Genomic DNA, 27175 nt, shown 5'->3' on the forward strand with positions numbered 1-27175 from the left:
AGAAGAACACAAGCAAAGCTTAGTTTTATATAATTAATGTTTTATCACACATAATATACAACTACCCATTGAAGAATGGACTGTTTAACACATTTAACTAGTGACTTGATGGAGTTTGAAACTAAGGTAAATGTTATTAGAAATGTAGCAACTTTATAGCCATACTAATGTTATGCCCCTAGAATCTAGAATTCTCTAAAGACAAAGTAAAATCTAAAATCATTTATGTGTTGTTAAATTACTGCGCTACTTAAATAAACCTTTTTTGGGAATCCTAACTTTACACAGTGATTGCATTAAATTAGCATCGACAAACACATAACAATGATAATAAATGTCCTAAGTAGATAGTCATAACTGACATTGTATATGAGCAAATTTTATTGACAGTGTGACTTGTTATACAAGCTTTTAAAAAGATCCTACTTGAAAACGATACCTTAATGAGACTGATAATATGGATGTTTTCTAATGGTAAACTAAAATCAATACCTAAGATTTGTATTGAAAAACAAGGATGACAACATCCATAAAAGCGAAGCACTGAAACGGTAGGACAAACGGACATTAACACTTGTATAGTGTCAGAACTGAATAATCATGATATATATGTATAAGAGTCAAAGCAAAATTGTAAGTAAATTTGTTGAAAAACTGCTTGATTCAGGATAATGTTTATGGACATACTTACATTTTTAGGACTTGATTATAGAGTTGCTTCGCTTATTACATTATACTTTGTTGTCCCAGGAATCAATATACCAAAAATCAGATCACATAACAATTTGTTGTTAAAAAAGTAAAAAAATCAACATGTTGGTACGTGCGGACATTTTGGTGATACTTATAGAGTTGCTACGCTTACTAAATCGTACCTAACTATTAAAGGAATCACCATGCAAAATTTGAATTCGATAGGACAATTCTAACATGCCTAAATTAACGAAAAAAGCTATCCGTTACGGACGGACGAACCGACCCTAATTATAGAAAAGCTTCGCTTTTAATAAAACTAATTTACTTATTTAGGTGGAAGCAATTTTCAATTACGTGACAGATGAACCACCAGAAATTGTTTTAGAAAATTTGAACCTAATCAGATCTCTCCTATCCAACTCTTTATCCCATATTTCTCTTAAAAATCACAAAGATCCAAAGGTGGGTATATTATTTTCGTATCGTAGCTACTCATTAAATAGACCTTAGTCCGTCTGATAAAAGTAAGTTAACAAAAGCAATTCTTCAATGCTGTAAAAGATTGAGGTCTGATTTTTCTATTGTTGATTCCCCTAACCATTGATTTGACATCTTAGACCAACAAATTTCATTGGCAAGAGCTGACCACTCCTATTTTAAAGTTGGAACAACTTGAATCCACCGCCATCTTTCTGAAGTTAGCGCCAAGACAAATATTTGTCTCTTTACGCATTTCCTTAATTTTTATTTAAGAATGAACTTATTTCATTGCATGATCTTTTACAAGGAATTTGTTGTAGGTAATATTTTTTTAATGAATCTATTTGGGCAAGTCTTATATCCATGACATCATCTATTGATAACCAACAAATCCATGTACCTGTTTTACATATCTAATAGTTGCTGTATTTTAGGATTTTGAAACAAATGGTGACTCTAAAGATATAAAACAAATCAAAGAAGAGAGCAATGCAAGTTTTGATGATGATGGCGAGCATTTTCAACATTATACAACTATATTTAGATGTGTTTTTGTGAGAGGGAGATAAACTGATGTTGATGTGGTTTCCCTTATTTGGCATCTTGACCACAAAATGTAACTTTTTGTTAATCGTAGTTTTGATTATCACTTTATGTTAGGTTAAGTAAAAGTTAGAATATCCCAGCAGGGTTATAGCCTCCTACAGGGGATAGCAATAAAGTTTTTGTGTAAATTGAAAATAGGTAGTTAGGAGGTTTCCATAAAAATCTTGTAAAAGGTCCAGTTACGGCATTAGATAAAATATTAAAAAAATAGGTATTTTGTCCAGCTAATAAGAAAGAATAATAATATTAAACATTCTCACACTATTATATAATGATTGTTTAAAATGCTGTTGTTCTGACAGTTAATGATGACCATGAGGATGTTGATGATTTAAATGACGAAGATTTTAAATTTGAAGAATTTGACGAACCCGAAGAAAAGAAAACCAAACCCGTGACTGGCACTTGTAAAAGGAATTTACCAAATTAATTTTTTATATGAATTGAATTATGGAAGAAGACATCTTTCAACTTTTTGTATGGGTGCGTTAAATCGGCTTATGCCAACAAAAAATTATACGGGCTTTTTGTTTTAATCAAAATATCTTACAATATATTATGTAGGTATATATTTAAATGGATCTAGAGTATATTATTGCAAGGGGTGCAGCCGCTAATTATTGATATTCAAATATAAAACCTAACAATATATCTACTTAAAAATTATGAATTGATTTGGATAATGTTGCAGAGCCAAGAAAAAGCCACCACCCGACATAGACCCAAACTCTGTCCAAACAATCCTACACGAAGACAAAACCTATTACCTTTGCACAATTTGCAAGAGCAAATTTTTAACCTTCCAAAGATATTTAGAACATCAGGCTAATTTTGATCATGAAGAATTGAGATGCACGTATTGTGGGAAATATTTCAGGGAAGAAAAGAGATTTATTAATACAGCACATATTTTAGTTTAGAAAGCCCTTCCATAAGTTTTGTCATAACAAATGTTAAGATAAAAAAGAAGAAAAAAACACGAACCCGTTGCTTGATTTTTATCAAAGGGATAGTTGCATGAAGTGCATTTCAGAAAAATTATTTTAAGCATAATTTAGAAGTATACCATCAAACATATATAATTTTGTATTACAATGAATAACTAACAATAAGACATCACTAAATAGTCTTCATGATGTATTTGTGACAATAAGTCAGCATTATAGATTGGATATATCACAAGAATACGATTTTCCAGTCTTTATATTTTTCAAACTACATCGTAGAAAATTAAAATTATTTCAATTATATGCCTTGTTAATGTTGTTAAAACCATTAAAGAGGAAAAAATATAGAGCAGTTCACTAAATTCATGTTTAAATGCATTTCGTGCAGCTACCCCTTTGGGGGGCAACACTTAGTGGTAATTGACGTCCTTTTTATCTGACCCCAAATATCATTTTAGATTTATTTCACTTGTTGACTATACCTTAATCCTAATAAGTATATCTTATTTTCTACTAGAACACTGTACCATCTGAAGCACCATGTACAAAAGCACACAAAAGTGAAACTATTCTGCTGTGATATCTGTGGCAAACAATTGACAACCAAGGAGTATGTGTTGATACACAAGAAAATGGTCCATGGTATCGGGATGGAAAACAGTACGCCTCAAGAATGTGATGTAAGTTGCTGTTCCTGTATGGCTTCAAAACCGATTAATATACACTGGATTAGAACCAGCCATGCTGAAAAATTCTGTATAGCATCGTATTACAGACAATTTTCTACAAATATTATTTTGATATCCGCGGAAAGCTGACTATAATACGATGCGATAAATAACTATTTTTTTTCTCCGTCATTTTTAAAGAATGTCTGTAAGTTATTGGGAAAGAATATAACTAGTGAAATATAAAATGATAAATTGCACCTTAAACAAAAATATATTTGATTTAGTGAGGGTCGAAATAGATAGGGTAGTTAGGTAATAGTTATATCAATGAGCTGAGCATAATAAGCTTTCGGCCTTTTTAAAAATATGAAAGTCGAGCAAAAACATATTTACTACGAGCGGACATACTAACAGGCCACAATTATAATGTAGCTGCTGCCTGGGAAAGTAGGGACATTGAACTTGGTACCCAAAGTTTTATTATAATAGACATGTTCTCTCATTTGGTTAAAAACTTAGGATATTATAATTTTGGATTGGTTAGATCAAACTAGCATTGTCCAAACTCTTGTTTATCAAATCGGAACCCCTTAAATTCTCTGTTAATGATATTTTTTTTTTATAATTTCAGCAATGCGGTAAAACTTTTGCCAATGAGATATACCTGCAACGCCACGTGAAATTTGTTCATACAACGGGCAAAAATTTTGCATGCGAACAGGAAAGTTTGTTTGTCATTTTATTTTAACACTAAAGAGAAACTTAATGGGGTAATTCCATGAGGGTTTTTTTTACAAGATCTTCAATACCTACCTATGATGTATACACATTTTTCATTGTGATAGCAATAAAACGTGCCTATGCTTTTAAGAAATGGATATTGAACTGTAAATCACATTTTTATAAAACGTTTTATAAACACGCCATCTTATTGGTCGGCTTATAAACTTTGTATATCTTTATTGTATTTGATTGGTTGTTTTCAATCTAGAAGTGTCCAAACTTTATTGAAATAATTTTAATCTAAAAAGGGGTAATTTTGTTTTTTTAATATGGAGGATATATTTTAATTTATTTTCATTTTCTTAATCTTGATTATAAAGATATTTCGCTTTAGATATTGTATCTTGTTGTCCTAGGAATCAATAATGAAAACAATTTATATATACTAATTAAAACAAACTTTCAAATAGTGTGGTTCAACATTTAAGAAGCGTCAATATTTAGTGCGTCATATGAATACGCATAATGAAGACAAACCTTTTAGCTGTGATGAATGCGTCAAGCCGAGATCTTTTAGAACAATGGCGTAAGTATTTCTCTGTTGCTATATTAATCAGGGAGGAAGGGGACATTGGACTGTAAATTACACTGGTACCTATAAGTTTTATAACCATGTTATCTTATTTGTTGAATCGAAAACTTTAGGCACTTTAATTAAATTTTGATTGGTTGGTTCCAACCTAGAAGTGTTCAAACTTTTCAACCTATTGTTTTATCCAACAGATGGGGTAATTTTGTTTATCATTGTTGGAGATTTATAACAATTTATCTCCATTGTCTTATCCCTGAATAATACAGTTCTACTAACTCCTCTTAATTAAAAGATTAATATTTAGACTGTTTTATGAACTTTGCTTTAAAAGCTTACAATTTCTTGTAGGAAATGAAAAGACACAAGCTATTTTAAGTTTGATATCAAACAACTATATAGATTTTGGATTTATTAAGTACTATAGCTGAGAAGTGCCTTTGATATTTATCTTTTATTTTTTTAGTGACTTGGAAGAGCACAAAATGACACATGCGTCAGTGAAGCCATTCCAATGCGAGCTCTGTCCGTCACAATGTGTGAGAAAACGGTCACTGAAAGCCCATTATATTAGAAAACATGGCATTATTAAGAACTTCAGTGAAGGCACTAAACCTAAGGTAAAATATTATTTATAGTTTGACTTTTAAAATTTAAGAAGTAGAATAATCTTAAGTTTTATTTAAACAATGTATTAGACTGTAAAATATTCCGGTGCCCAAAGTTTTTAAAAATAAGCTAGGTATCTCATTTGTTGGCTGAAAACTTTGGGTACTTTAATTAAATATTGATAGTTGGTCAATCAAGAAGTGTCCTAACTTTTCCAACAATACTTTTAATCTACAGAAGGGTTATTTTTATCATCATTAAATCAAAAATTGTTGTGGGAAATTAAAAGTTTTTTGTTATTCAAATGTTCAATGATTGTCAAATTCAAAAGATAATTTTCAAGTATGGCTTTAACCCGATTAATAACCGCTGGATTAGAAGCGGTTCAGGAAAATCCACGATTAATAAAATAAAAATCGTTAAATTAAACCCTAAAGGCCAGGCCAACAAAACTGGAACTAATCTTAAAATTTTTCATTTTAAACTCCGCGGAAAGCTGTTAATAATAACTGTTCCTCAATGTTAGGTAAATGAGCAACAGATGGGGTCTGAAATGCATGTACCTACAGCAGAGCCTAAACTAGAAGAACAACGAATGGACGCGTCTGGTTTAGATCCTACCACAGGCAAACATGCGCTTCTAGAAAAATTATACCTACATAGTTTCTAAATACTTGTAGCGGTATTTTATTCAAACCTTTTTTTGGACACATTGAAACCATTCTTCCCGTTTTTTATTTTTAAAAATCGTGTATTTTCTTCCCTTGCTGCACACAACCCTATACTTGGTTTATCCCTTGGGGGTTTTTCTAACCTTTACCTATCATAAAATAAGCCTTTTTTTACTGTTCTCTTTTTACATAAAAGTTCTTTTGTGGTACATAAGTGTTATTAAGGAAACTTCCATTTGGGCTTAACTCCTTTTTCACTACTTTTTATTTGTAACTATTCCTTTTTTGGCATAAAGTATTAAAGATATTAATACACACAATTGTTGTTTATTAATATCTGTCCATTTAGGACTGTAATAAAGGCATTTAAAAAACAGCGCATGTTTTACCAAAGGCATGGATACGCGGATAGACCCTCTAGCGGGAATGGAAGAACATAAAATGAACGAGTAAATCTTTTTAAGGCATTAGATTTTTAAAGAAAATGGATAATTTTTATCCCCTATTATATTATGGATGTGTTGACTTTGCCAAAAAAAATATGTGTTTTTTCCTCAAAGCAATCCACAAAAATATAAATAAGGCCTCAATGTGCATTTTACAGGCTCTTTTTTTTTACCTTTTTGCCTGTTTATAAAATGAAAACTGCCACCTATAAAATTTACATTAACAATGTACTTAAAAGGGGTAGGCGGTTGTGACACTTTTTGAAACCAAAACTAAAAATCAAAGGAACTCAACTAAAAAATGGAGTTACAGCACTGAAATTTGGTATGGCAGTTGCTTTAAAGAGGTACAATGTGGAACTGTGAAGAAACGGCGGTGGACTTTTTTTTGGCGAGAAACGGCGGTAGCGGCGGTTTCACCAACTTTTCTTAACAGTTCCACATTGTACCTCTTTAAAGCGACTGTCATTCCAAATTTCAGTGCTGTAACTATTTTTAAGTTGAATTTCTGTAGTTTTGGTTTCAAAAAGTATCACAAGCGCCCCCTCCCTTTAAATTTGTTAAAAATCATAGTTTTTTTATTACAAATCTTTTACAGTACCTGTATTTTAAATTAATCTTAAATCTTTCGATATTAGAAATAATTTGTTCTATGTAATTTAATTTTTATCACTATTACACATGTATTATGAATTCTCTATGTTACAATTTTACAAAAAGCCTTAGAGATGTTTCTAAATATGTAAATATTCTCTATTTATGTGTAGCTTTCTAAGTTTCAGATTGATAATATGATCATTTGATGAAAAAAAAATATTATTGAGTTATTTATTACCTACTGTAGTTAATGCAGTATCTTTTCTCTAAAATGGAGGAATCGGACCTATCACCCCCCATGTCGCCTTTCCATGGGTATACAGAAAACGAAGTTCCAAGGTATAATTTTTTTCTTCAAATTGTTATACCTACCTACTTGGGTTTTTTTTGTAATATAAAATTTCCCTTTAAATACATTTTAAAAGTTACTGTTATTGGTCATAGTAAGCTGTCAGCTGTTTAGTGATTAGCCTATAGAGGACGGGATACACAACAAGATCTTTTTTTGTGTTGCTCTGAATTAAATCTTGCCTTATTATAATTATGACAATAATTTCGTCAATCCCCCTTAAGACAACCAACCCATTGATTGCAAGTCCTTACTGTGCTTACTAGTTAGTTAGTTGCACCAAGGCATTTCCTCTAACTCTATTTAAGTCGCGCACATGACCGCTGTTGGAACTTTTTTTAACGTCTTTAATTATGACGCGGTGTTCGGCCGAGATTCGAACCTATCATTCGCGGGTTATGCTGTTGACTGCTCATTAAAATAAATTCAAAAGTATTTTTTTCAGTGGTGTTGACCTTATCAGCAGTTACAGTGACATGGACCAGGCCGTGTCACCGCCCCTCTCCCCATGTTTTGGGTTCCATGAGTCAGACATTCCAGAGTCGTCTATAGAGGTTACACCGGATGATGAAGAAACAATTGAGAATATACAGGTACTTGGATAATTATGTACTGGTTAACTTATTCAAAATTGAATAAAAACCCAGGTTCATTAAATCATTACTAAATTCTAGTAAAAATATTTTATACAGCGCAGGAATTTTCTTTATGTGTCTAAAAACTTCCGTCCAATTTCTTTCCTAAATTCTTACTGTATTAGATTTTAGTTACCTTGTTTTTAACTTAATTGTCTTATATTTAATTTTGGATGATTTATCTTTTAAAAATAGTAATTAAAATACCCAAGTTTACATAACTGAAAAAAAGCTGGGTAACAAACAATGTGAAGCTTACATAAAAAATAACAACTCCACCAGTTCAGTAATTACCAAAATCTCAAGGTACAGACAAATTTTTTTTTAGACCATTCATTTTATTTTACACTCCAGGTTGTCCGTGTGCAAACCCCAAAAGCTGGCAAGAATGAACCCACAAAACCAACCAGACAGCAAAAAGAACCTGCAAACAAACGGACAGAAGCCTCCGCCGTCGCTGAAAAGACAAAATCCAGGAAACGGGCCAAACTCGAGGAAGCTGTTGCCGCTGTTGCGTCTGTTGTAGAACCTGAAAAAGTGAAGGAGAATAAAAAGATCTTTTTGGATGATGAGGATATAGAAATATGCCATGGCTTTGATGTCAAGGATATCCCTAGGCCCATTGTTATTAAGGTTAGTAATTTTGCAATTTTTTTAAAATTTAAAGTGATAAGACTATGGACGATAAATTATTATACACCCAAATGATGGTAAATAAGATTACAAAAGAAATCGCACCTTCCTCTTAATATTTGCTACTTTCTCAAACTAAAATGATAAGTAAAGAGTTCGACTTACCCCCTTTCTCGAAAGGTTCTTTAGGACTCTAGGGGCGTAGCCGCTAGTATCAATAAATGGAGCTTAAAGTTGACATTGTTATTGTTTAGGAGGAACCAGAGGACGTTTCTGTTGAAAGACAAGAACTCATCATTGAACCTGTTACTACACCCATCCTTCTACATGGGCAGACTAAAATAACTCCTCTTCCTGTTGCAGCTGCCAAGACTTGCGCAGCTGTTACAGCCGCCGCTGTTAAACCTATCCCAATGGGCCAAGCTAAAAGCCAGGAAGCTGGTAATACAACTAGTTCTAAATCTACTGCACTACCTGAAAGTTCCAAGTCAATGGGAGTTATAAATTTCCTGAGTGGATCTTCTGATTTGACTGTTTCAAAGACATCTTTACCTGTTTCGAATAAAGCAGATGTAGAAAAGGTGTCAACACCGCAGCCAGCCAACAATATTGTTATTAGTACGCACATAGTAGCTGCGGTGGCTCCAGGTAGTCCAAGACCAGCTCCTGGAAGCCCTAAAGCGGCTCCCGCCAGTCCTAGACCGGTTTTAACTAGTCCACGCGGTGCCGGCAGTTCCGCAATTATGAAAATAGCCTCGCCTCTAAGTCCACGTGGTGGTAACAACATAGCAATTATTAAAGCGCCTGCTAGTCCGCGTGGTGCTGGCAGCGGCTCAGCAGCAATTGTTAAATCTCCCGGCAGCCCAAGAGGTACTGCAACCGTTGCTATTATCAAGGCACCCGGAAGTCCACGTGGCAGCCCGGGAACAGTTGTACGTGTGTTGAGCCCCCGCGGGGCAGGTAGCTCAAGTCCTTCACGTGTAACAAGTCCACGTGTTGCAGCTGCTGGCAGCTCAAGTCCGCGAATAGCGGCTGCTGGCAGCCTAAGCCCGCGAGCAGCACTGCAAACAAGCCCGACAAAGATCGCAATAAGCGCACAATCACCACTGAAATCCGACATTGGGCCGGACCATCTCGAGGATAATATGGAGGTTGGAATATCTGTGGAGGAGGTGAGGACAAGTGATGATAAGCTTAGTATTGCTGCTATGAATACTATTGCTAGAAATCTTGGACCTGATATTAGTGTCAAGGTCAGTATTTTGCCAGCTTTTTTGATAAAACGCCAATTTTTTCCCCAATTTATTAGGGATTCCTAATTGCTCGCAATCCCATATTTTCCACATGAATATAACTGTTTTTTTTTTGTAATATTAGCGTCAATTTAACATAATTTAATACAATAACAACTTTGGGCATTTACCTATAAATGCCTTGTTATGCACAGAAACACAACAAACATTATTTTATTTTCAATAAATTGAAAATATGGGGGTAGGTTTTTTTTGTTTGTTTATTATTTATGCGTTTAAGTTAGGTTTAGATGGTATAAGCCCCCCTGCAGCGGATTTGAATATTTCTGCATAATTTCATCTGTTTCTAGGATGGAACACCAGCCCGCAGGGGCCGTAAACCCTCCCAGATAAATGCCCAGACACCTAGACAGAAGGCTGGTATGACTGTACAGAAAATAGTAACAGTTCCAGAGCCGCACAAGAACAAGGCACATCCACTACCTGTCAGGAAGGTTGGCAATGAAAGACCCATCAGGTAAAATAAAACTTGAGATTTAATATCCTCTGAATTTTAAACCGGTTCTCAGCCATACCGAAAAATCATGCATAGCATCGTATAACATACAAATTTCTACGAATAACAAAATAAAAATCATATTACCTATTACCAGTTTTGTTAGCCCAGACCTTCCGCCCCTAGGGGCTAACAAAACAAAACTGGTTTAAATCTTTTTCATTTTAATATCCGCGTAAAGCTGTCTGTAATACAATACAAATAACTATTAGCAACATCTTCCATGTCGGTGAAATATTCTTTAATTAAAATATTTGAAGTTATGATTATTTAGAATGATAACAAAAGCGCCCTTGGACGAAACAGTTAGCCAGGTGACACCCCCAAGACAAGGACAGACAACTAGCACGTCTCCGGCAACAAGGATAGAGAGAATTGTAATGAACACAACTCCTAAAGCTAAACAACAGCAACAAACACCCAAAATGATTGTTGTGACAGAGGCGGCAGAGGTAAAGTTTATTTTTATCCTAGAAGCTCTTGCAATCCGCATCTCTGGCCTTAAACGTAGCACATCTGCTTGTTGTAAGAAAAGTGATTGGTTGAGGTATCCTATAGTGTAGCGGTTGGGAGAAACCAAGTTCAAGTCCCTCAGTGTAGCGGCTGGGAGACGGTGCACTTGTTTGACAAATGCTGTTGCAATTTGTCATATTGTAATCACACAACCTTCCCTGAGATGCCCTGAGGTTGTAAAGGATGAGATTTGTAGAAAGTTAGGAATCTATATATTAAACAACTAATATCATGATTTGATAGCACTTGTCCATGCTCCTCATTCATATGAGAGTGCCATTAATTAGGGTGGCCTATTAAGGAACTCCTGCCATAACTATGTTTTCTTAGGTTATAGCAAGTGAACACGTTATCGGTCCTGAGTCAATAATAACCACCACATTAGCTGGGGATAACACTATCCAAGTTACGACTGTTGACAGTAACAAGGACAAGCCTATGGATGCGCTGGCTAAATGCATTGAAGAGACTCTAGTTACAGGTACAGTTGATTTATTAGTAACGCAACTACTTTATAAATAGAGTTTTCTGCACTGATTAACCTAAGCTTGCCTAATTAATATTATATTTTACGCCTTTGTTTACTTGATTCTTACACACCGCTGTTAAGAGACCCGCATTAACACACACACGCACAGACCCGTACAAACAAAGATACACACAATTAAAAATATACGTGATTGAATTGGCTGATTTCGTCTAATGGGCCTTGATTTCACTGAAACATAAAAAAAATAGCCCATGTGCCAATAATCAATCACACAAAAAAACAGTAAAGAATTTTCAAAAAAGGCAACTTATGTTGTCTTTTTTGGGAATATTATATTTCACTCATGTTGTACCTGGTATTCAATCAAGTGTTGACGGATTTTCCTTTTAATAGCAACCCTAAATAATTTAATAGCAACCTACCTAGCAGGCTAGCTATCAAATAACTAACTTACATTATCCTTGAAGTTGACTCTCATGAGGCTGTGATACCAGATATAATGGAACAAGAACAACAGCACCAAGAAGGCGCAGCCACTATTATAATCAGAAACCAAACACAATACCAAGACGATAAACAGGTATTTAATAGTCAATATATAATAACACTACAGGCTACGATCCTAGGGCCTCTAAGGTAAAAAAAAGTAAAGGAAGGGGGGAGGGGAGAGGAGTAGATACCCCCAATTCAATTTTAGTTTTAAAAAGATAAAGTCTGAATTTTTTTTTCATGGATGCATTTTCTTCTAGGTGAGAGTGGTTGTACCCTCCCCCTAAATAGTAAAAATTTTGCATAGACCTATGAGAAGTTTCACAGTAAAGAATAACCATATTGGTTCAGCGGTTATAGTGATTCTTTACTACACACAGAAAGACATTCTGTTTCTTTCATATTAGGATTGATCCAAGTCGTTCTATTATGTTTGTGTCTTTTTCATTTGAAAAAGCATAAGCTTAAATGTATGATAACTTTGTTATCGCCTTAGGACTCACCCCAGCATAACGTAATGGCGGTTGAGGAGGTTGAGTTTCTGGAGAATGTTGACGAAGACAGCCAGCAAATCCTGGTGGTGGTCGGAGAGGATGGCACTGAGGTTCAGAACCTGGAGGTTATCCAAACACAGGTATCAGGAAACCAGGGAGGGAGGGTACATTGGGCTGTTTATTACACTAGTCCCCAAAGTTTTATAATATCGTTTACTTATCCGTTGGCTTAACAACTTTGGAGACTCTTAATAATTTTGATTGGTTGTCGGTAGCGAAGCTATTCTATAACAAGGTATGTATTTCTGTTCTAAAAACCATTTGCAGTTATTTTTCGATAATATAGCAAGTCATGTAAATAATATTACTTTTTCAAAGTTCCATTATATCTATCTATCTTCTTCTCTCTTTCTCTCTTATGAAAACTGAACATTTGGTATAAAATTCGCTATGATATTTTATGCATAATCGTCCAAGGGTGGCGGTTAAGGGGTGTTTACCCTCCTAAAACTTTTAAACCCTTATTTTACCCCCATCAAAATTTTACAAAATACTTTGTTTTTCTGTAGAACATTGAGTTGACATCTGACGGAGAAGTGTCAGGTCCAGCTGGAGGCCACCAGGACCTGCACCAGCAGGTTATAAGGGAGGAAGAAGTGGAAGGAGGTAAACATTATTTATTAGGATACAGGGATAGGATAATGGAGTTTAGATTATGCATTATCAACTTTATTTCGGTACACCGACTAATGTTCGAGTGCGACAAACCCTCTATGAGATAAACGTTTTAGGGGGACATCTCTTAAGTTAAACGCTATAGGGTTTTTTAAAGAATTACCAGATATTGTTTTTATACCTATTCTAGATTTTTATTTTTTCATTTTCAATAATAATTTTGAACAAAACAAGGATGACAACATCCATAAAAGCGAAGCACTTAAACAGTAGGACAAACGGACATTAACACTTATATAGTGTCAGAACTGAATAATCATAATATAAATGTATAAGAGTCAAAGCAAAATTGTAAGTAAAATGTGTTGAAAAACTGCTTGATTCAGGATAATGTTTATGGACATACTTACATTTCTAGGACTTGATTATAGAGTTGCTTTGCTTATTACATTATACTTTGTTGTCCCAGGAATCAATATACCAAAAATCAGATCAATCGGATGATTAGATCACATAAAAATTTGTTGTTAAAAAAGTAAAAAAATCAACATGTTTAAAATGGACGTACGGACATTTTGGTGATGATTATAGAGTTGCTACGCTTTCTAAATCGTACCTAACTATTAAAGGAATCACCATGCAAAATTTTAAATCGATAGGACAATTCTAACATGCCTAAATTAACGAAAAAAGCTATCCGTTACGGACGTACGGACGGACGTACGGACGGACGGACGGACCGACCCTAATTATAGAAAAGCTTCGCTTTTAATAATTATAGAAAAGCTTCGCTTTTAATAATTATACAAATTTTCGGTTAAAGGGGTTGGACGGGGGTTAGCCAGTTACATGTTTCACTTTATTAGAGTACAAGAAAATTCGGCGTAAGATTCGAGTAATAATATAACCATTAGTCGAGAATAGTTTTGAAAACCAAACAGGGGTGTATATTCTGCAAAATTGACCCTGCTCAGGGGGGGGGGGGGTAAAAAATGAAAATATGTGGCTGGGGAAAAAAAAAAAAAATATAGAGTTCTTTAAATATTTTTCCATTTTCCCCCCTACTTGGTGAAAAAAAATAGATAGAGGGGGAAAAAAAAATTTGTAGCAGGGAAAAAAATAAATATTGTGCAGAATATACAGCCCTGAAACCAAGTATAGCTGATAATTATTTTTTTTTTAGAAGTTGGTGAAGTAAGTAGCGGAGGTGGGTTGGAGAGGGGGGAATTGGGGGAGGTGGTTACTGACGAACAGGGAAATCAAATTGTATTCAGAAAGATTGAGGTAAGATTTCTACTTTAAATTTTTTTTTCAAATTTCCAACGGTAATTTTTTTTTATCATTTAGTAGAACTTTATGGGGTCTTATAAATATTGCATGCCAAAAAAAAACTGTTGTTTATCTTTACGCAGTTGAAACTTATAGGTATAAACCAATAATTTTATATAATCTCAGTGAGGAAGGGGACATTGGACGGTTTAATATACTGGTATTCAAAGTTTTATCAGCGAGGTCTCTCATTTGTTGGCTTAAAAACTTTGGGAACTTTTATTAGATCTTGATTGGTTGGTTCAAAATAGCAGTGTCCAAACCCATCAACCTAAACATTTATTATATAAAAGGGGTTATATTGTTCATCATCGTTGGGAATGCATTTGAATTATATTTCTATCCATTGTCTTATCCCTTAATATCCCTGGAATTTCTCCGTTTCTCTAAAAGAATTTCTATCTTTTTTAAGGACTTGACGCGCAGAGAACCAAAGAACGAGATTGATAAAATAACAATAATTGAAACTGGTAAGAAAATTATTATTCACTAGTCACTTCGCCCCTAGAGATCTCTAGGGGCACTTAAAAGCGAGGGGAGGGGGGGGGGGGGTATTTTTCCTAGGGGCGATTTCTCTTAGGATGGTTGTGAAACCATCCCCCAAATAGTTAAAACACATTCCAGGACCTATGTGACATTACACTGTTCAGGTGAACTATTTCGGTTCAGCGGTAAGCAAAAGCCTTCGAGACAGACAGACCTTGATCCTGTTTCTTATATATAGGGTTTATAGCACCGATATGTATCCTTTACATTAACTTAAAAACTTTGGGTACTTTTTCTAATTTTATTTTTTAGTGCGAAACTAGAAGTGTTTCAACAATGTATTAGGGTGGTTTTGTTCTATTTTCTAATCATATCCCTCCTCTATGCTTGCTAGCTAAATTGTTATTAATGCTATATTTATCTCTTTAAAAATTTAAATTGATCACATGACTTTGAATGAAAATAAAACAAGCATAGTTTAACATACATGTTTTTTTGGTATGGCTAATCAGTGCAGAATTACCTCTATACTATACCTTTTCTAGGAGATGGACCTGGATCAATCAAAACAATTCATTCCTCAGAAGAAATCAGAGGATCTAAAAACATGGACAGAAATATTCAAATTGTGGATGAAAATGGAGATACTATTGTTTTTATGGAAAAGGTGAACTATTTTTTTTCAAGGTATCTAACAGAAGCACAAATAAAATCTGGACAGACAAAAGGACAAAGTGGGTTATAAATAGATAATACCTAAAAAGAAAGAAAAAAAGTAAATGAAAAATATTTTGCTATTAAAAAGTTACACTGACTGAATAGATATAGAATGTACGTGGGTATTATGACAAGGGAAAAATTGTCGTCAATTTAGGTGGATAAGTGGACATCATTTTTAGTCAGTTCGTTCACCAAGTAGGAGGAGTGGGGATGGGGTAAAATAATGGATGGGGAGATTGTTTTTTTTAGCCCGCTACAAGTTGTTTCATTTTATAAGAGTACACGAATTATCTGGTGTAAGATCCATATGATGGCTGTGGGATATAACTATTATCGTATTGTAGGATGGAGATTCTGATACTGACAGTGAGTTTGAGGACAGAGAGTTCACTGTCATAGTTGATGATGATGGCAGTGACGTGGACCTGGATCATACGGATCTCACACTTAGCAGACTTAATAGGATTCCATTAGAGGTAATAAAATGATAGATAGATGAATAGACAGCTCAGTTAGGTATTTCATTTATACAGATATATAGATATACAGAAGATAGATCTTTATTGTTTGCATCTTACTCTAAGCAGTAAGAGATATAAGTTTTCCGGAATTTTAATGTAGGGAGTAGATTTGAAATCTGCATCAAATTTTAAGGATTTTTTATAAAATTCATTTTTTGTATAATTCTTTATCTAAAAGCGGAAATACAAATTAAGTTAATTAATTTTGGCATCCGTGATTGGTGGATTTAAAAAATCTGAGCTCTGATTGGATGTCATACATCATTCAACCAATTAGAGCGCAGGTAGTTTAAAATCCAACTATCCTATTGGTCAAAATTAATTAACTTAAAATGTATTTCCGCTTTTAGATAAAGAATTATACAAAAAACGAATTTTATAAAAAATCCTTAAAATTTGATGCAGATTTCAAATCTACTCCCTACATTAAAATTCCGGAAAACTTATATCTCTTACTAAGCAGGCTTAATAGGAATCCATTAGAGGTAAATAAAGAACAGATAGATAGATATAAATAGTTAGATCTTACTTATATAACGCCTAGTTACTAGGATATTATTCTACTTAATAATAGGATGCATTTTTTGCGAGAGTTTTACTTTGATTACCCGATCCTTATATAAAAGTAATAGGATGTTTGTCTGTAGCTGAAGATTGAAAACCGCTAGACCGATATGGTTCTCCTTTACAATGAAGCTACTCAAAGGTCATGGGAAGGTTTATAACCCGGAATTTTTTTTTTTTTTAAATAAAATTGAAAGTGAAGTGTCGACCTATCTTTTCTTCACACAAGTGTTCCTTAAAAGCATCTAGGAGTATAGTTTAGTTACTAGGTAGTATTATAAAAATATATTTAAAAAGGTGTAATTTTTATGACATAAATGTAGAATCATATATTTTAGGAAAAGAACACTTTTGAAGGAGACACAATAGAAGATATATTGGCCCAGTTCGAAAAAGAATCTACCAACAGAGCTGTAGCTTGTCCAAATTGTAAGGTAAACTGAAGATATTAGTTTAAATATGAGTTGAGTTGATCTTAATTTATATTGTTTATCTTTGCCAATTGTCGTAGTTTTTAATTCAATACTTATATTGATGAAAATATTAAATACATAAAGGAAGCATAAATCAAAAGAGCATCATTTTCAAGTCTTGCCATTTTAAAAACTACATGGTAGAAAATTGATTCTATTATTTACTTTAAAATAACGGAAAAGGAAAAAAATAATGAGATTACCAAAAAAAAGTTGTATTTTGTGTATATTTTTCTAGTCGTTTCCCGGATTTTGTACGTCTAAATAAACTAATTGATATTTTTTTTCTTTTTTAGAAATGTTTTGTATCCGAGCACTACCTACGTATTCACATATCCAACAAAGTTACCCTTTGTGATCTTTGTAATACACAATGTTGTACACAGGCTAACCTTAGGTCAGTAGTATGGATAGATAATTAGATATATAGAACAATAGATAGACAGATAGAAAGTGATTCTAGTAACTCTTATGATCTTTGTAATACACAAAGTTGTACACAAGCTAACCTTAGGTCACTAGTATAGAAAGATAATTAGATACCTAGAAAGATAGAGAGACAGATAGAAAGTGATACAGTTACTCTTATGATCTTTGTAATACACAATGTTGTACACAAGCTAACCTTAGGTCAGAGCATCTAAGGGCGTTATAAATAGTTACCTAGTAAAACAGTTACAGATGAAAAATATAATAGTAAGAGATTAAGAAAAAGTTTCAGAAATTAAATCAAATATTTTTAAGGACACATAAAAACGTGGACTGTGATCTCTCGAAGAGGAAGCGAAATATTGATCTTATTGCCCAAGAGACTGAACTTTTAGGTTAGTTAATTTTAATAATATTTATAAACAAAAACAATAAGATCTCGAAAATGGCAGAAGCTAGCCTTTTATCAAGATTTTTTACAACAGACTATTCAAAATTCCTTACTTATGACAAGACTGCTTTCCTTCCTAAGGCTGAATTAATATTCTTTTATGGACAAAACTTGTTTGAACTTTGAATATTAAAATATCGCAATTTTCCTACTTTGTAATTTGACAAACAAAATTATCCCTTCTGAAGATTAAAACTATTAGATGAAATGTTTGGACACTACCTATCCAATAAAAATGTGTTTAAAGTTCTTAAAATGAATAAGATCAGGTTCAAATAAAGTTTTGGTTACTTACCTACCTACCTACGTAATTTACATCTCAATGTCCCATCCTTACTAAAGCTTATATGAAATATTATTTTTAGGACGAAAACCCATTGAGCCAGAGAAATATTACAACATGCCAATAGATTCTAGTGACGAGGAAAATGAACAAATACCAAGAGCCAGAATAGTCAGGTAAAAACTTTGGTTACTGGGTCATGTGCCCAATAGCTTATGTTAATATTTATCAACTAGCGACTGAGCTTTTGCATCTAGGGGCTCTGCATTCGAAGGAGGGGGAAGATACAGAAAACACAAAACCGTCTCGGGGCTAAAAAAACTGGTTTTAATCTTATAATTGTAAAAATTGTATCCGCGGAAAGCTTTTTATAATACGATGCGATAACTATTCCAGTATGGCTTTGATCCGATTAATATCCACTGGATTAGAACCACGTGTCATTGATGTATAGAATTGTATTATAGACAGTTTTTCACGAATACAAAAAAAAATGATAAAATTGGTTTTGTTTTAATCTTATAAATTTTAAATTTTAATGTCCGCGGAAAGCAGTCTATAATACGATGCGATAAAAAAAACTTTTGCGTAACTGTGCACTGTATTTACTTTTTTTCAGGAATGTAAACGATCATAAATACGAGTGTCCCGACTGTGGACTATATGTAAAGATATTGAGTTCTCATATGAAGTATATTCATAATCAAGAAAAAATAGTCACTGCTAAATACAGGTAACTTGTTTAATCCTAAATATTTTTTAGGGATGGCAATCCGTCAAATTTTTGAACCGGATTCGGATTCTTACAAGAATCCGTCCAAAAAAAAATGGCGGATTCCGGATTCGGATTCTAGCAATATTTTAAAAGGCTTTTTTTTTTAAATTAAAAAATTTAAATGTCCTTAAAATTAATGTTCTTGGTGTTCTCTATAATTCACTTCCGAGAATCGAACCAGACTTTAAAAGATTTTATATATGATGATGATTATCTTTGCCTTAAAAAAGGGAGAGTTGAAAGAAAAAACTCAAGGCGCTAAGTTTAGCCTACCAATTAAGAATCCGAATCCGCTATGAAAAAACGGATTCCGGATTCGGATTCCAAAATTGACCTAAAATTGGGTGGATTCCGGATCCCGGATTCGGATACGGATTGCCAACCCTAATATTTTTATTCATAAAAAGGGATGGAACCATTCGTTAAGTGAAGCTTACTATTTTAGACGGCCTGACAAACGAACATTAGCATATGTAGAGTAAAAACGCATTCAATCTTCAAAATTATTCAAAAGCTAGAACGAAAATTCCATAAAATTGCTCGACGTGAGACTACTATACTTAGTAAAAAGGACATACTTACATTTTAAGACATGATTGTTGACATGCTTCGCATATAACATTGTACCTAGTCATCCTGGGAATCAGCATTGCCAACATTCAAGTCAACTGAATAATTTTGTTCCATTAAAAATTGTTTTAAAAAGCATTCTTAATTGTACCTAACTGTTACAGGAATCATTATTGACTATTTTTTACGGCAGGTGTCCCGAATGTAACGTGTTCGTAGCCAGTCTGTCCAACCACAAGGACATGAAGCACAACCCAGATAGGACAGTCAACAAGTTGGTTCTCACCACTGAACTTGTCGTTGTTAGGTATGTTTAATTAAATTCGTGCATTTTTTAAAAGAAAGATTCTGAATTTCCTATGTAATGTTAAATATCAAACTATTCTTAATACTAACTTTTTGTAGTACAAAGATTCTATACAACTTCCTTTTTTTTTCTTTCTGTTACGTTTTTGGGGGAATTATGTTTTTCTTTGCTGCTATTTAAGACTGACATTTGAAATTTTTATTGAAGATTCCTATGACCTTTGCGCATTTTTATGTCGGTCTATCAATTGTTCATGCTTCTTTATACAAAAATACTTATAAAGTTGAGTTTGGAAATTTTTTTTTGGGGGGGGGGGGATTATGGGAATGTTAGTTTAACGTTTATTGTCCAATATTACTATTTTTTCTGATAAAAATTAGATTTAGAAATTCATTTATTAAAACTAAAATTTATTTAGATGTAAACATTTGGGTTGTGACACCTTCTTCAACTCTATGGACGAACTATCTGAGCATGTGAGGAGAGAGCACGGAGAACAGCCCAGGCTGCCATGTGGGATGGGTGACTGCAATGCTATATTTGATAGCAGAGGCGCCCTTAGGTAATTATAGACTAAAACTTATACTCACCAATGAAGTGAATTTACTTTCAAGAACTTCAACTTAACGAGTAGTGATTGTCCTAAAAAAACTTCTTTTGGTATCCTTGTTATTTTATAATTCATTATCTGTACAAGATCTCAGATGTTAATTGGAGGTTCGACTGTCCCTGTCATATCACCATTCTTGTTGTTTGTAGAAAGCATCGTACTGAAGTGCATCCCGAGCTGGAGGAGTTCAAACCTGTGGACCTGGAGCCAGACGATCCTGACAGAGATGCAGACTTCACCGTGGTTTGTCCCGTCTGTGAGAGAAAGTTTAAACACAAGACAACTTGCACAGTTCATATCAAGGTATTTGTTTTTTTTACAAGGAGGTTATTGGACTGTAAATTATACTGGTATCATAATCTTAAGTTTTGGTATTTCTCTTGGGTAATTTGAAAAATCTTGAATAGTTGGATAAAACAGGCAATGCCCAAACTTTTATACTAACAATTTTATCTACAGAAGGAGTTATTTTGTTGATTATTCTTGGGGTCTAACCTCAATTTATTGTCCATTGTCCTATCCATGGACAAAAAAACTTATTAAGTTCCTACTACTAAATGGCTTCATAGAAAGTTTCCACAAATACATTTATTTTAAATTTTCGGATCCGTAGCAAAGTATTAGTTACCTATACTTAAAGGAATATAGTATACTAGTTGCTGCGCTACTAGTATCTAAAGGTACTGTACTCGAGGATTGAAAAAATAGCTTGAAACCATCCAAAGATTTAAGTCGTAAATTAAGACAGCCTGAAACCACTAATTGGAGAACTCAATCGGTTCAGTAGTCATCAAAATCTTAAGTTTTAGACAAAAAAAAAACCTTACCCCTTTATATTATAGGATTTCTATTTTGTAGGTGCATCACCTTGGTTGGGTAAAGAAGAAGCTGTATGAGTGTCAGGACTGTGGCAAAGGATTTGATAACAAGAAGGGATTAGAGTTTCATAGAGAAGCTATTCACTTAGGTAACTTCTTAAATAATTGGAACTACAGTGCCGGAGTGTGAATGTATTTTATCAGGGAGGATGGGGGCAATGGCCTTCTGATTACTCTAGTTTTTAAGGGGATGTGATGGGGGTAAAAGGGTTGGATGTGGGGTATCATTAGCCAGCTACAAGTTTCATTTTATTAGATAACATAATAATCTGGTGTAACTACATCCAAGTAATAATAAATCTATTTTTGTAGGTGTCCGAACTATCTGTCCACTATGTGAGAAACCTGTGACCAGGCTAGACCTCCATGTGAGAATGGTTCACTCAGAACTACCGGAATTCCCCTGTCCTGATTGTGGTAAAAGGTACGTGTCAAGTTTACGTTATACTGGTGCATTGCCATTGCCACCGAGTAGATACTCATATTTATAAGAATTTTAAAATGGTGCAAACAGACGTCCAAGGGTGGGTGTAATGGAGTGTTTGAAACTTTGAAACCCCTCGTTTTACCCCCTTTTAAAAGATAGTGGACAAAATAATGCTACGGTCGTAGCGGTTATGCTTCTTGCGTCAGGTTGGAAGGGTGACGCAAATTTCAGACCCCAGATTTAACGATTTGAGAAAAATTGATCTTTATATTATAGCGAATTAGATTATCTAGCAAGCATCGCTTTTATCTTATAGAGAAAAATAGTTAATTTTGAGATCTGAAATTTGCGTCACCCTTCCAATATGACGCAAGACGCTACGACCGTGGAATTATTTGGTACCCTATCCCTTTAGAAATACATTAGATTACCACCCTCACACCTTTGAAATTCCTCCCCCCCCCCCTCAAAAAAAGCTTGAACGTCCTTTGTGCATACTGTGTTATTAAATTCCCAAACAAGAGAAGGGAAAACTGAGAACAAGGAGGCCCCGTAGGTATTGGCCTGGCAAGGTAAGGGTCCAGAGCGGATTGTAAAATACCCCTTCCCCCTCCCTTGTTTTGAATATTAAAAATAAGGTTTTTACCTACCAACCAATCCAAAAATTCTAACTTTTTTCAATTTAACAATTGTGAGAATGATTAGATTTCATACAACTGGCCTATTCCTCTCGCTTTTCAATACAATTAAATAATACCTAAGCATACAAGATAGAAAAAACTTGTTTTTATATCATTTATCTTACACCCCTTTTTCATTTGTTAGAACTCATCAATTTAACCCCGGGCCAATAGCTTATATTAGTATTCGTTTAACTCTTAATCAGTAAACATTATTTTCAAGTGATGAACAAATTTGTTTCTGTTAAGATTTAAGAGAAAATTTGATCTGAACCGTCACCGTGTGACTGTACATCTTGGTGTTAGAAACTTTCCTTGTGATCTCTGTGGTAAAAGATTCGCTGATATGAAGGTTTGTTACATTTACAAGATTTTTATAATTTTTCAGTAATAGGATGTTTTGTGTGTTTGTCTGTCTGGGTGAACTACCTAAATAATATGGTTCTCCTTTACATTGTAGGTTCTCATAGGTCCTGGAAAGGTTTCTAATTTTTTTGGTGAAGGATACCACTACTCTCTTAAGAGAAAAAAATAACCTCACTCTAAAAAATTCTTTTTAAAACTAAAATTGAAAATGTGGTGATGTGGGGTCGAATCCCTCCTCCCCCTTTGCCTTCAGTGCCATTAGAGGCCTTAGTGGTTGTATTTTGTAATTAAATATTTTATTATTGTAGGACATGACTAGACATAAGAATGCTGTGCATTACGGTATGAAAATAAAATGGAACAGCAAGGCACACAAAGAGGAACGAAGAAAGAGGAAGGAAGTGAACGAGAAGAAACGGCAGATTCAGCAGCAGCAGCTAGAAAACAGCCAGGCGGCCAGTGTAGCAGCCAGCTTGCAGACACAAGCGGGTAGTAGGCATAGAGTTTCTAATCGCGGATTTCCCATGGAATTTATCGATGCAGGTATATAGCTCTTTCTGGACTTAAATGTTAAAATCATTCTATTGGCTTGAAACATTTCTATACCTAATCTACTTATTCTTAAAATTTATGTTATTTACACATGCTAAGGACAATTGCTTGACTAAGCGCTGAATTTAATGGGAATGAATTGATTACACCACATACATATAATAAAGTTTTATTGATATATTTCATTTTTAAATTAAGAACATGGAGCATCATTGCATCTGACAGAGGGAGCGGAGTCATTGGTCGAAGAATCTGTACTTGATCCGGTAAGAATATTGTATACATGGTGCTTCCTCTCAATGTGTCTAGTTAGCATGGACTCCCCCCCCCCCCCTTATGTTTGAAATTAATTGAAAATATGGCGAGTGTAATTTTATTTCCTTATGCACTATCCCTGTTGGCTACCCTGTACCCAATATAACCTAACCTAATCCGTCATAATGTAAAACATAAACACACGAAAAACTAACACCTCCCCCCCCCCCACACTCCTTTTTTTAAACAAATTTAAAGATACAGAAGGGCCCCACTCTTATATAATTTAATCGATACAATAACCCTTTCATTACGGCGTGTTATCCCAACATTATAACTAAATTATTTTAATAAAATTAACACTCTAAAATTCAATTAAACATCAAATAAACATGGTAGTTTAAATTATGTCAAAATTTTATTTTACTCATATGTTTATTATGTTTAGATGTATAAGAGCGTTCAGACAGAGGACGGAGTTTTCATACAGGTCCAGGATCATCATCAGGAGGGAGGAGTAAGGTAAGACCAGATGTTTTAATGCAGGTCCAGGATCATCATCGGGAGGGCGGAGTCAGGTAAGTACAGATGTTTTCATACAGGTCCAGGATCATCATCAGTAGGGCGGAGTCAGGTAAGTACAGATGTTTTCATACAGGTCCAGGATCATCATAAGGAGGGCGGAGTCATGTAAGTCCAGATGTTTTCATACAGGTCCAGGATCATCATCAAAAGGGCGGAGTCAGGTAAGTCCAATTGTTTTATACAGGTCCAGGATCTTTATCAGGAGGGCGGAGTCAGGTAAGTTCAGATGTTTTCATACAGGTCCAGGATCATCATAAGGAGGGCGGAGTCAGGTAAGTTCAGATGTTTTCATACAGGTCCAGGATCATCATCAAAAGGGCGGAGTCAGGTAAGTCCAATTGTTTTATACAGGTCCAGGATCATTATCAGGAGGGCGGAGTCAGGTAAGTTCAGATGTTTTCATACAGGTCCACGACCATCATCATGAGAGCGGAGTGAGGTAAGTCCAGATGTTTTCATACAGGTCCAGGATCATCATAAGGAGGGCGGAGTTAGGTAAGTACAGATATTGTATCTACTTTACTATTATGCAGTGAGGGAGGTGATATTAGACTGTAAGTTGCACCAGTACCCAAAGTATTTAACCGCTCTATTCTATTCGTTGGCTCAAAATTACGGATACTTTTATTGAATTTAGATTGGTTGTTCCCAAACTTTTTAACTGATAATTTTTAACTATAGAAGAGGTGGTTTTGTTTATCATCAATGGGAATGTAAATCAGTTTATTTTTTTATCCCTCGATATCCCAGCGTATTGAATGTATTAGAAAAATGATGAGTTAACGAAACGTTACAACATCTATAGTTAAGTAGAAGAGAATCATAAAAAAAATGTGTTTTGATTATAATTTGGCATTTTACTTTCCGCGGAAAGAGATAATAGTTATTTCTCGCATCGTATTATAAACAGCTTTCCGTGGATATAGAATGTACAATTATAAGATTAATACCAGTTTTTTTTAGCCCCGAGGTGCCGAAGGCACGGGCTAAAAAACTGGTTATAATCTTATGATTGTACATTTTTATATTCGTAGAAAGCTGGATATAATACGATGCTAACCATAGTTTTTTCGTATGGATGAGAACCGGTTCCTATCCACCGGATTCGAATGAATACGAGAAATATTATATACTATTTGTTCTAGGATGTTCATGATCAACGATGCCGAGGAAGAGGGAGAGGAAGGGGAGGGGGAAGAGATAGAGGATGAGGAGGAGGGGGTGGGACAAGAAGTGGAGGGGGAGGAAATTGTAATGGAGGATGTTAAAGTTCAAGTTTAAATGTCGTTATCCATCTTCAATAGGTCGTCTTTAATCTTCAGAATGTCATCATTACAGGGGTGTATATTCTGCATGGGATCCCCGGCTCAGGGGGGGGGGGGGGAAATAAAAAATAAGTGGTTGGAGGGAAAAAAAATTTAAAAATTAAGAAAACTGAAAACATTTTTTCCATTTCGCCCCCCTCCTTGGTTAAAAAAAAACTAAAAAATGTGTGGTAGGAGGGATAAAATAAATAAAATATAGAATTCTTTAAAAATTTTTCTATTTCCCCCCCTACTTTTTAAGAAAAATCTAGGGGGGAAAAAAAATAAAAAAAATTTGTAGCAGGGGAAAAAAAAAAAATCTTGTGCAGAATATACACCCCTGCATCATTAATTTAACAAAGTCGTCTTGAATTTAAAAGTGTTAATTCAAATGAAAGTTGTTTATATTCTGTTATTTTTTCAACAAAACCTGATTTAATGTTCAGATTTTATCATTTATTGTACAATGTCGAAAAAATGTCTAATTTATTAATTGCATGACATGAAGATATGTAATATTTACATCCCTTTATTTTTCAATTTCTTTTACGCTTTCAATAAATAGTTTGTGTTTCTTTCACCTACACAAGAGCTTGTTTTAAAGTGCAAATTATAACTATTAAAAACCATTCACTTTAGATTTCAATAAAATTAATAGGTAGTAATAAAGAAAATATATTATGATTAAAAGATTTTATATAAAACTTTTTGAGTTATTTCAAATTGTAGATAATTGAAAATATTTTTTTTGTGTTTCTTTGTGGCATTTTTATTTTGTGTTGTTCACCATTTTAACTTAAACTATTTGAATTTGAAGATTTGGTTATTCAATTTTTTCATAAGTTAATATTCATTAAATTATCTCTTGAATATATGTATGTCATAAAAAGACTTAAAATTAATTGTGTTAATATAGTAAATTCTATAAAAAGAAATGTTATGTAAAATAGATTTTAAATGAATATATTGTGTTAATGCTTTTTTTGTTTGTTAAACTTGAAAAAAGGCGTATTTGTTTGTTAAGTTAATTTCAGATATGTTTGGCTGTTTTAGATAAAAATGTAGATGATATATATCAAAATGTAAGAAGGATATTATTGAGCGCAGCAACTCTTAAACTAGTGTTTTTCCGTCCGTATATTATCTATTTGTTGATCACTTCAACCATAAGGGGTAGTTGCACGAAATGCATTTGTATTAAAAATTAGTGAACATATTAAATTTTTTTTTCAAACATAATTCAGTTGTGTATATTCTGCACAAGATTTATTTTTTTTCCCCGGCTACAAAATTTTTTATTAACCCCCCCCCCCCCCCCCCCCCCCCTCCACTATTTTGTTCTCACGAAGTAGGGTGGAAAATGGAAAAATATTTAAAGAACTCTATATTCTATTTATTTTATCCCTCTTACCACACATTTTTTAGTTTTTTCACCAAGGAGGGGGGGGGGGGGAATGGAAAAAATGTTTTCAGTTTTCTTAATTTTTA

General features: G+C 34.0%; 2 protein-coding genes across 3 annotated transcripts; both read left to right on the forward strand.

Moving 5' to 3' along the window:
* LOC145332158 (uncharacterized) lies at positions 1–7221 on the forward strand. 2 transcript variants are annotated; one of them, XM_080177107.1, is made up of 12 exons: positions 1–126; positions 1030–1158; positions 1611–1686; positions 2085–2194; positions 2472–2657; positions 3245–3409; positions 4032–4119; positions 4592–4709; positions 5179–5332; positions 5848–5947; positions 6387–6679; positions 7012–7221. In XM_080177107.1, exons 1-11 carry the CDS (start codon positions 76–78, stop codon positions 6443–6445), a joined length of 1236 nt encoding a protein of 411 aa, XP_080033233.1. In that variant the 5' UTR covers positions 1–75; the 3' UTR covers positions 6446–6679; positions 7012–7221. The 2 variants fall into 2 exon arrangements, with proteins under 2 accessions (XP_080033233.1, XP_080033234.1); XM_080177108.1 differs by having other exon boundaries at positions 1611–1682; positions 2084–2194.
* Positions 7213–25902, forward strand: LOC145332156 (uncharacterized). Its single transcript, XM_080177106.1, has 29 exons — positions 7213–7374; positions 7830–7977; positions 8374–8652; positions 8907–9905; positions 10256–10422; positions 10736–10913; positions 11305–11455; positions 11932–12044; positions 12450–12587; positions 13017–13113; positions 14306–14406; positions 14864–14921; positions 15483–15604; positions 16002–16133; positions 17081–17176; positions 17512–17612; positions 17960–18039; positions 18461–18554; positions 18998–19111; positions 19917–20030; positions 20449–20592; positions 20790–20943; positions 21499–21607; positions 21831–21942; positions 22875–22977; positions 23300–23534; positions 23742–23809; positions 24247–24320; positions 25529–25902. Exons 1-29 carry the CDS (start codon positions 7286–7288, stop codon positions 25662–25664), a joined length of 4506 nt encoding a protein of 1501 aa, XP_080033232.1. The 5' UTR covers positions 7213–7285; the 3' UTR covers positions 25665–25902.
* The last annotated feature ends 1273 nt before the right edge of the window (positions 25903–27175 follow it).

The sequence above is a fragment of the Acartia tonsa genome, chromosome 11 (assembly GCF_053477335.1).
Source record: "Acartia tonsa isolate MP-2025a chromosome 11, ASM5347733v1, whole genome shotgun sequence".
NCBI classification, from domain to species: Eukaryota; Metazoa; Arthropoda; class Copepoda; order Calanoida; family Acartiidae; genus Acartia; species Acartia tonsa.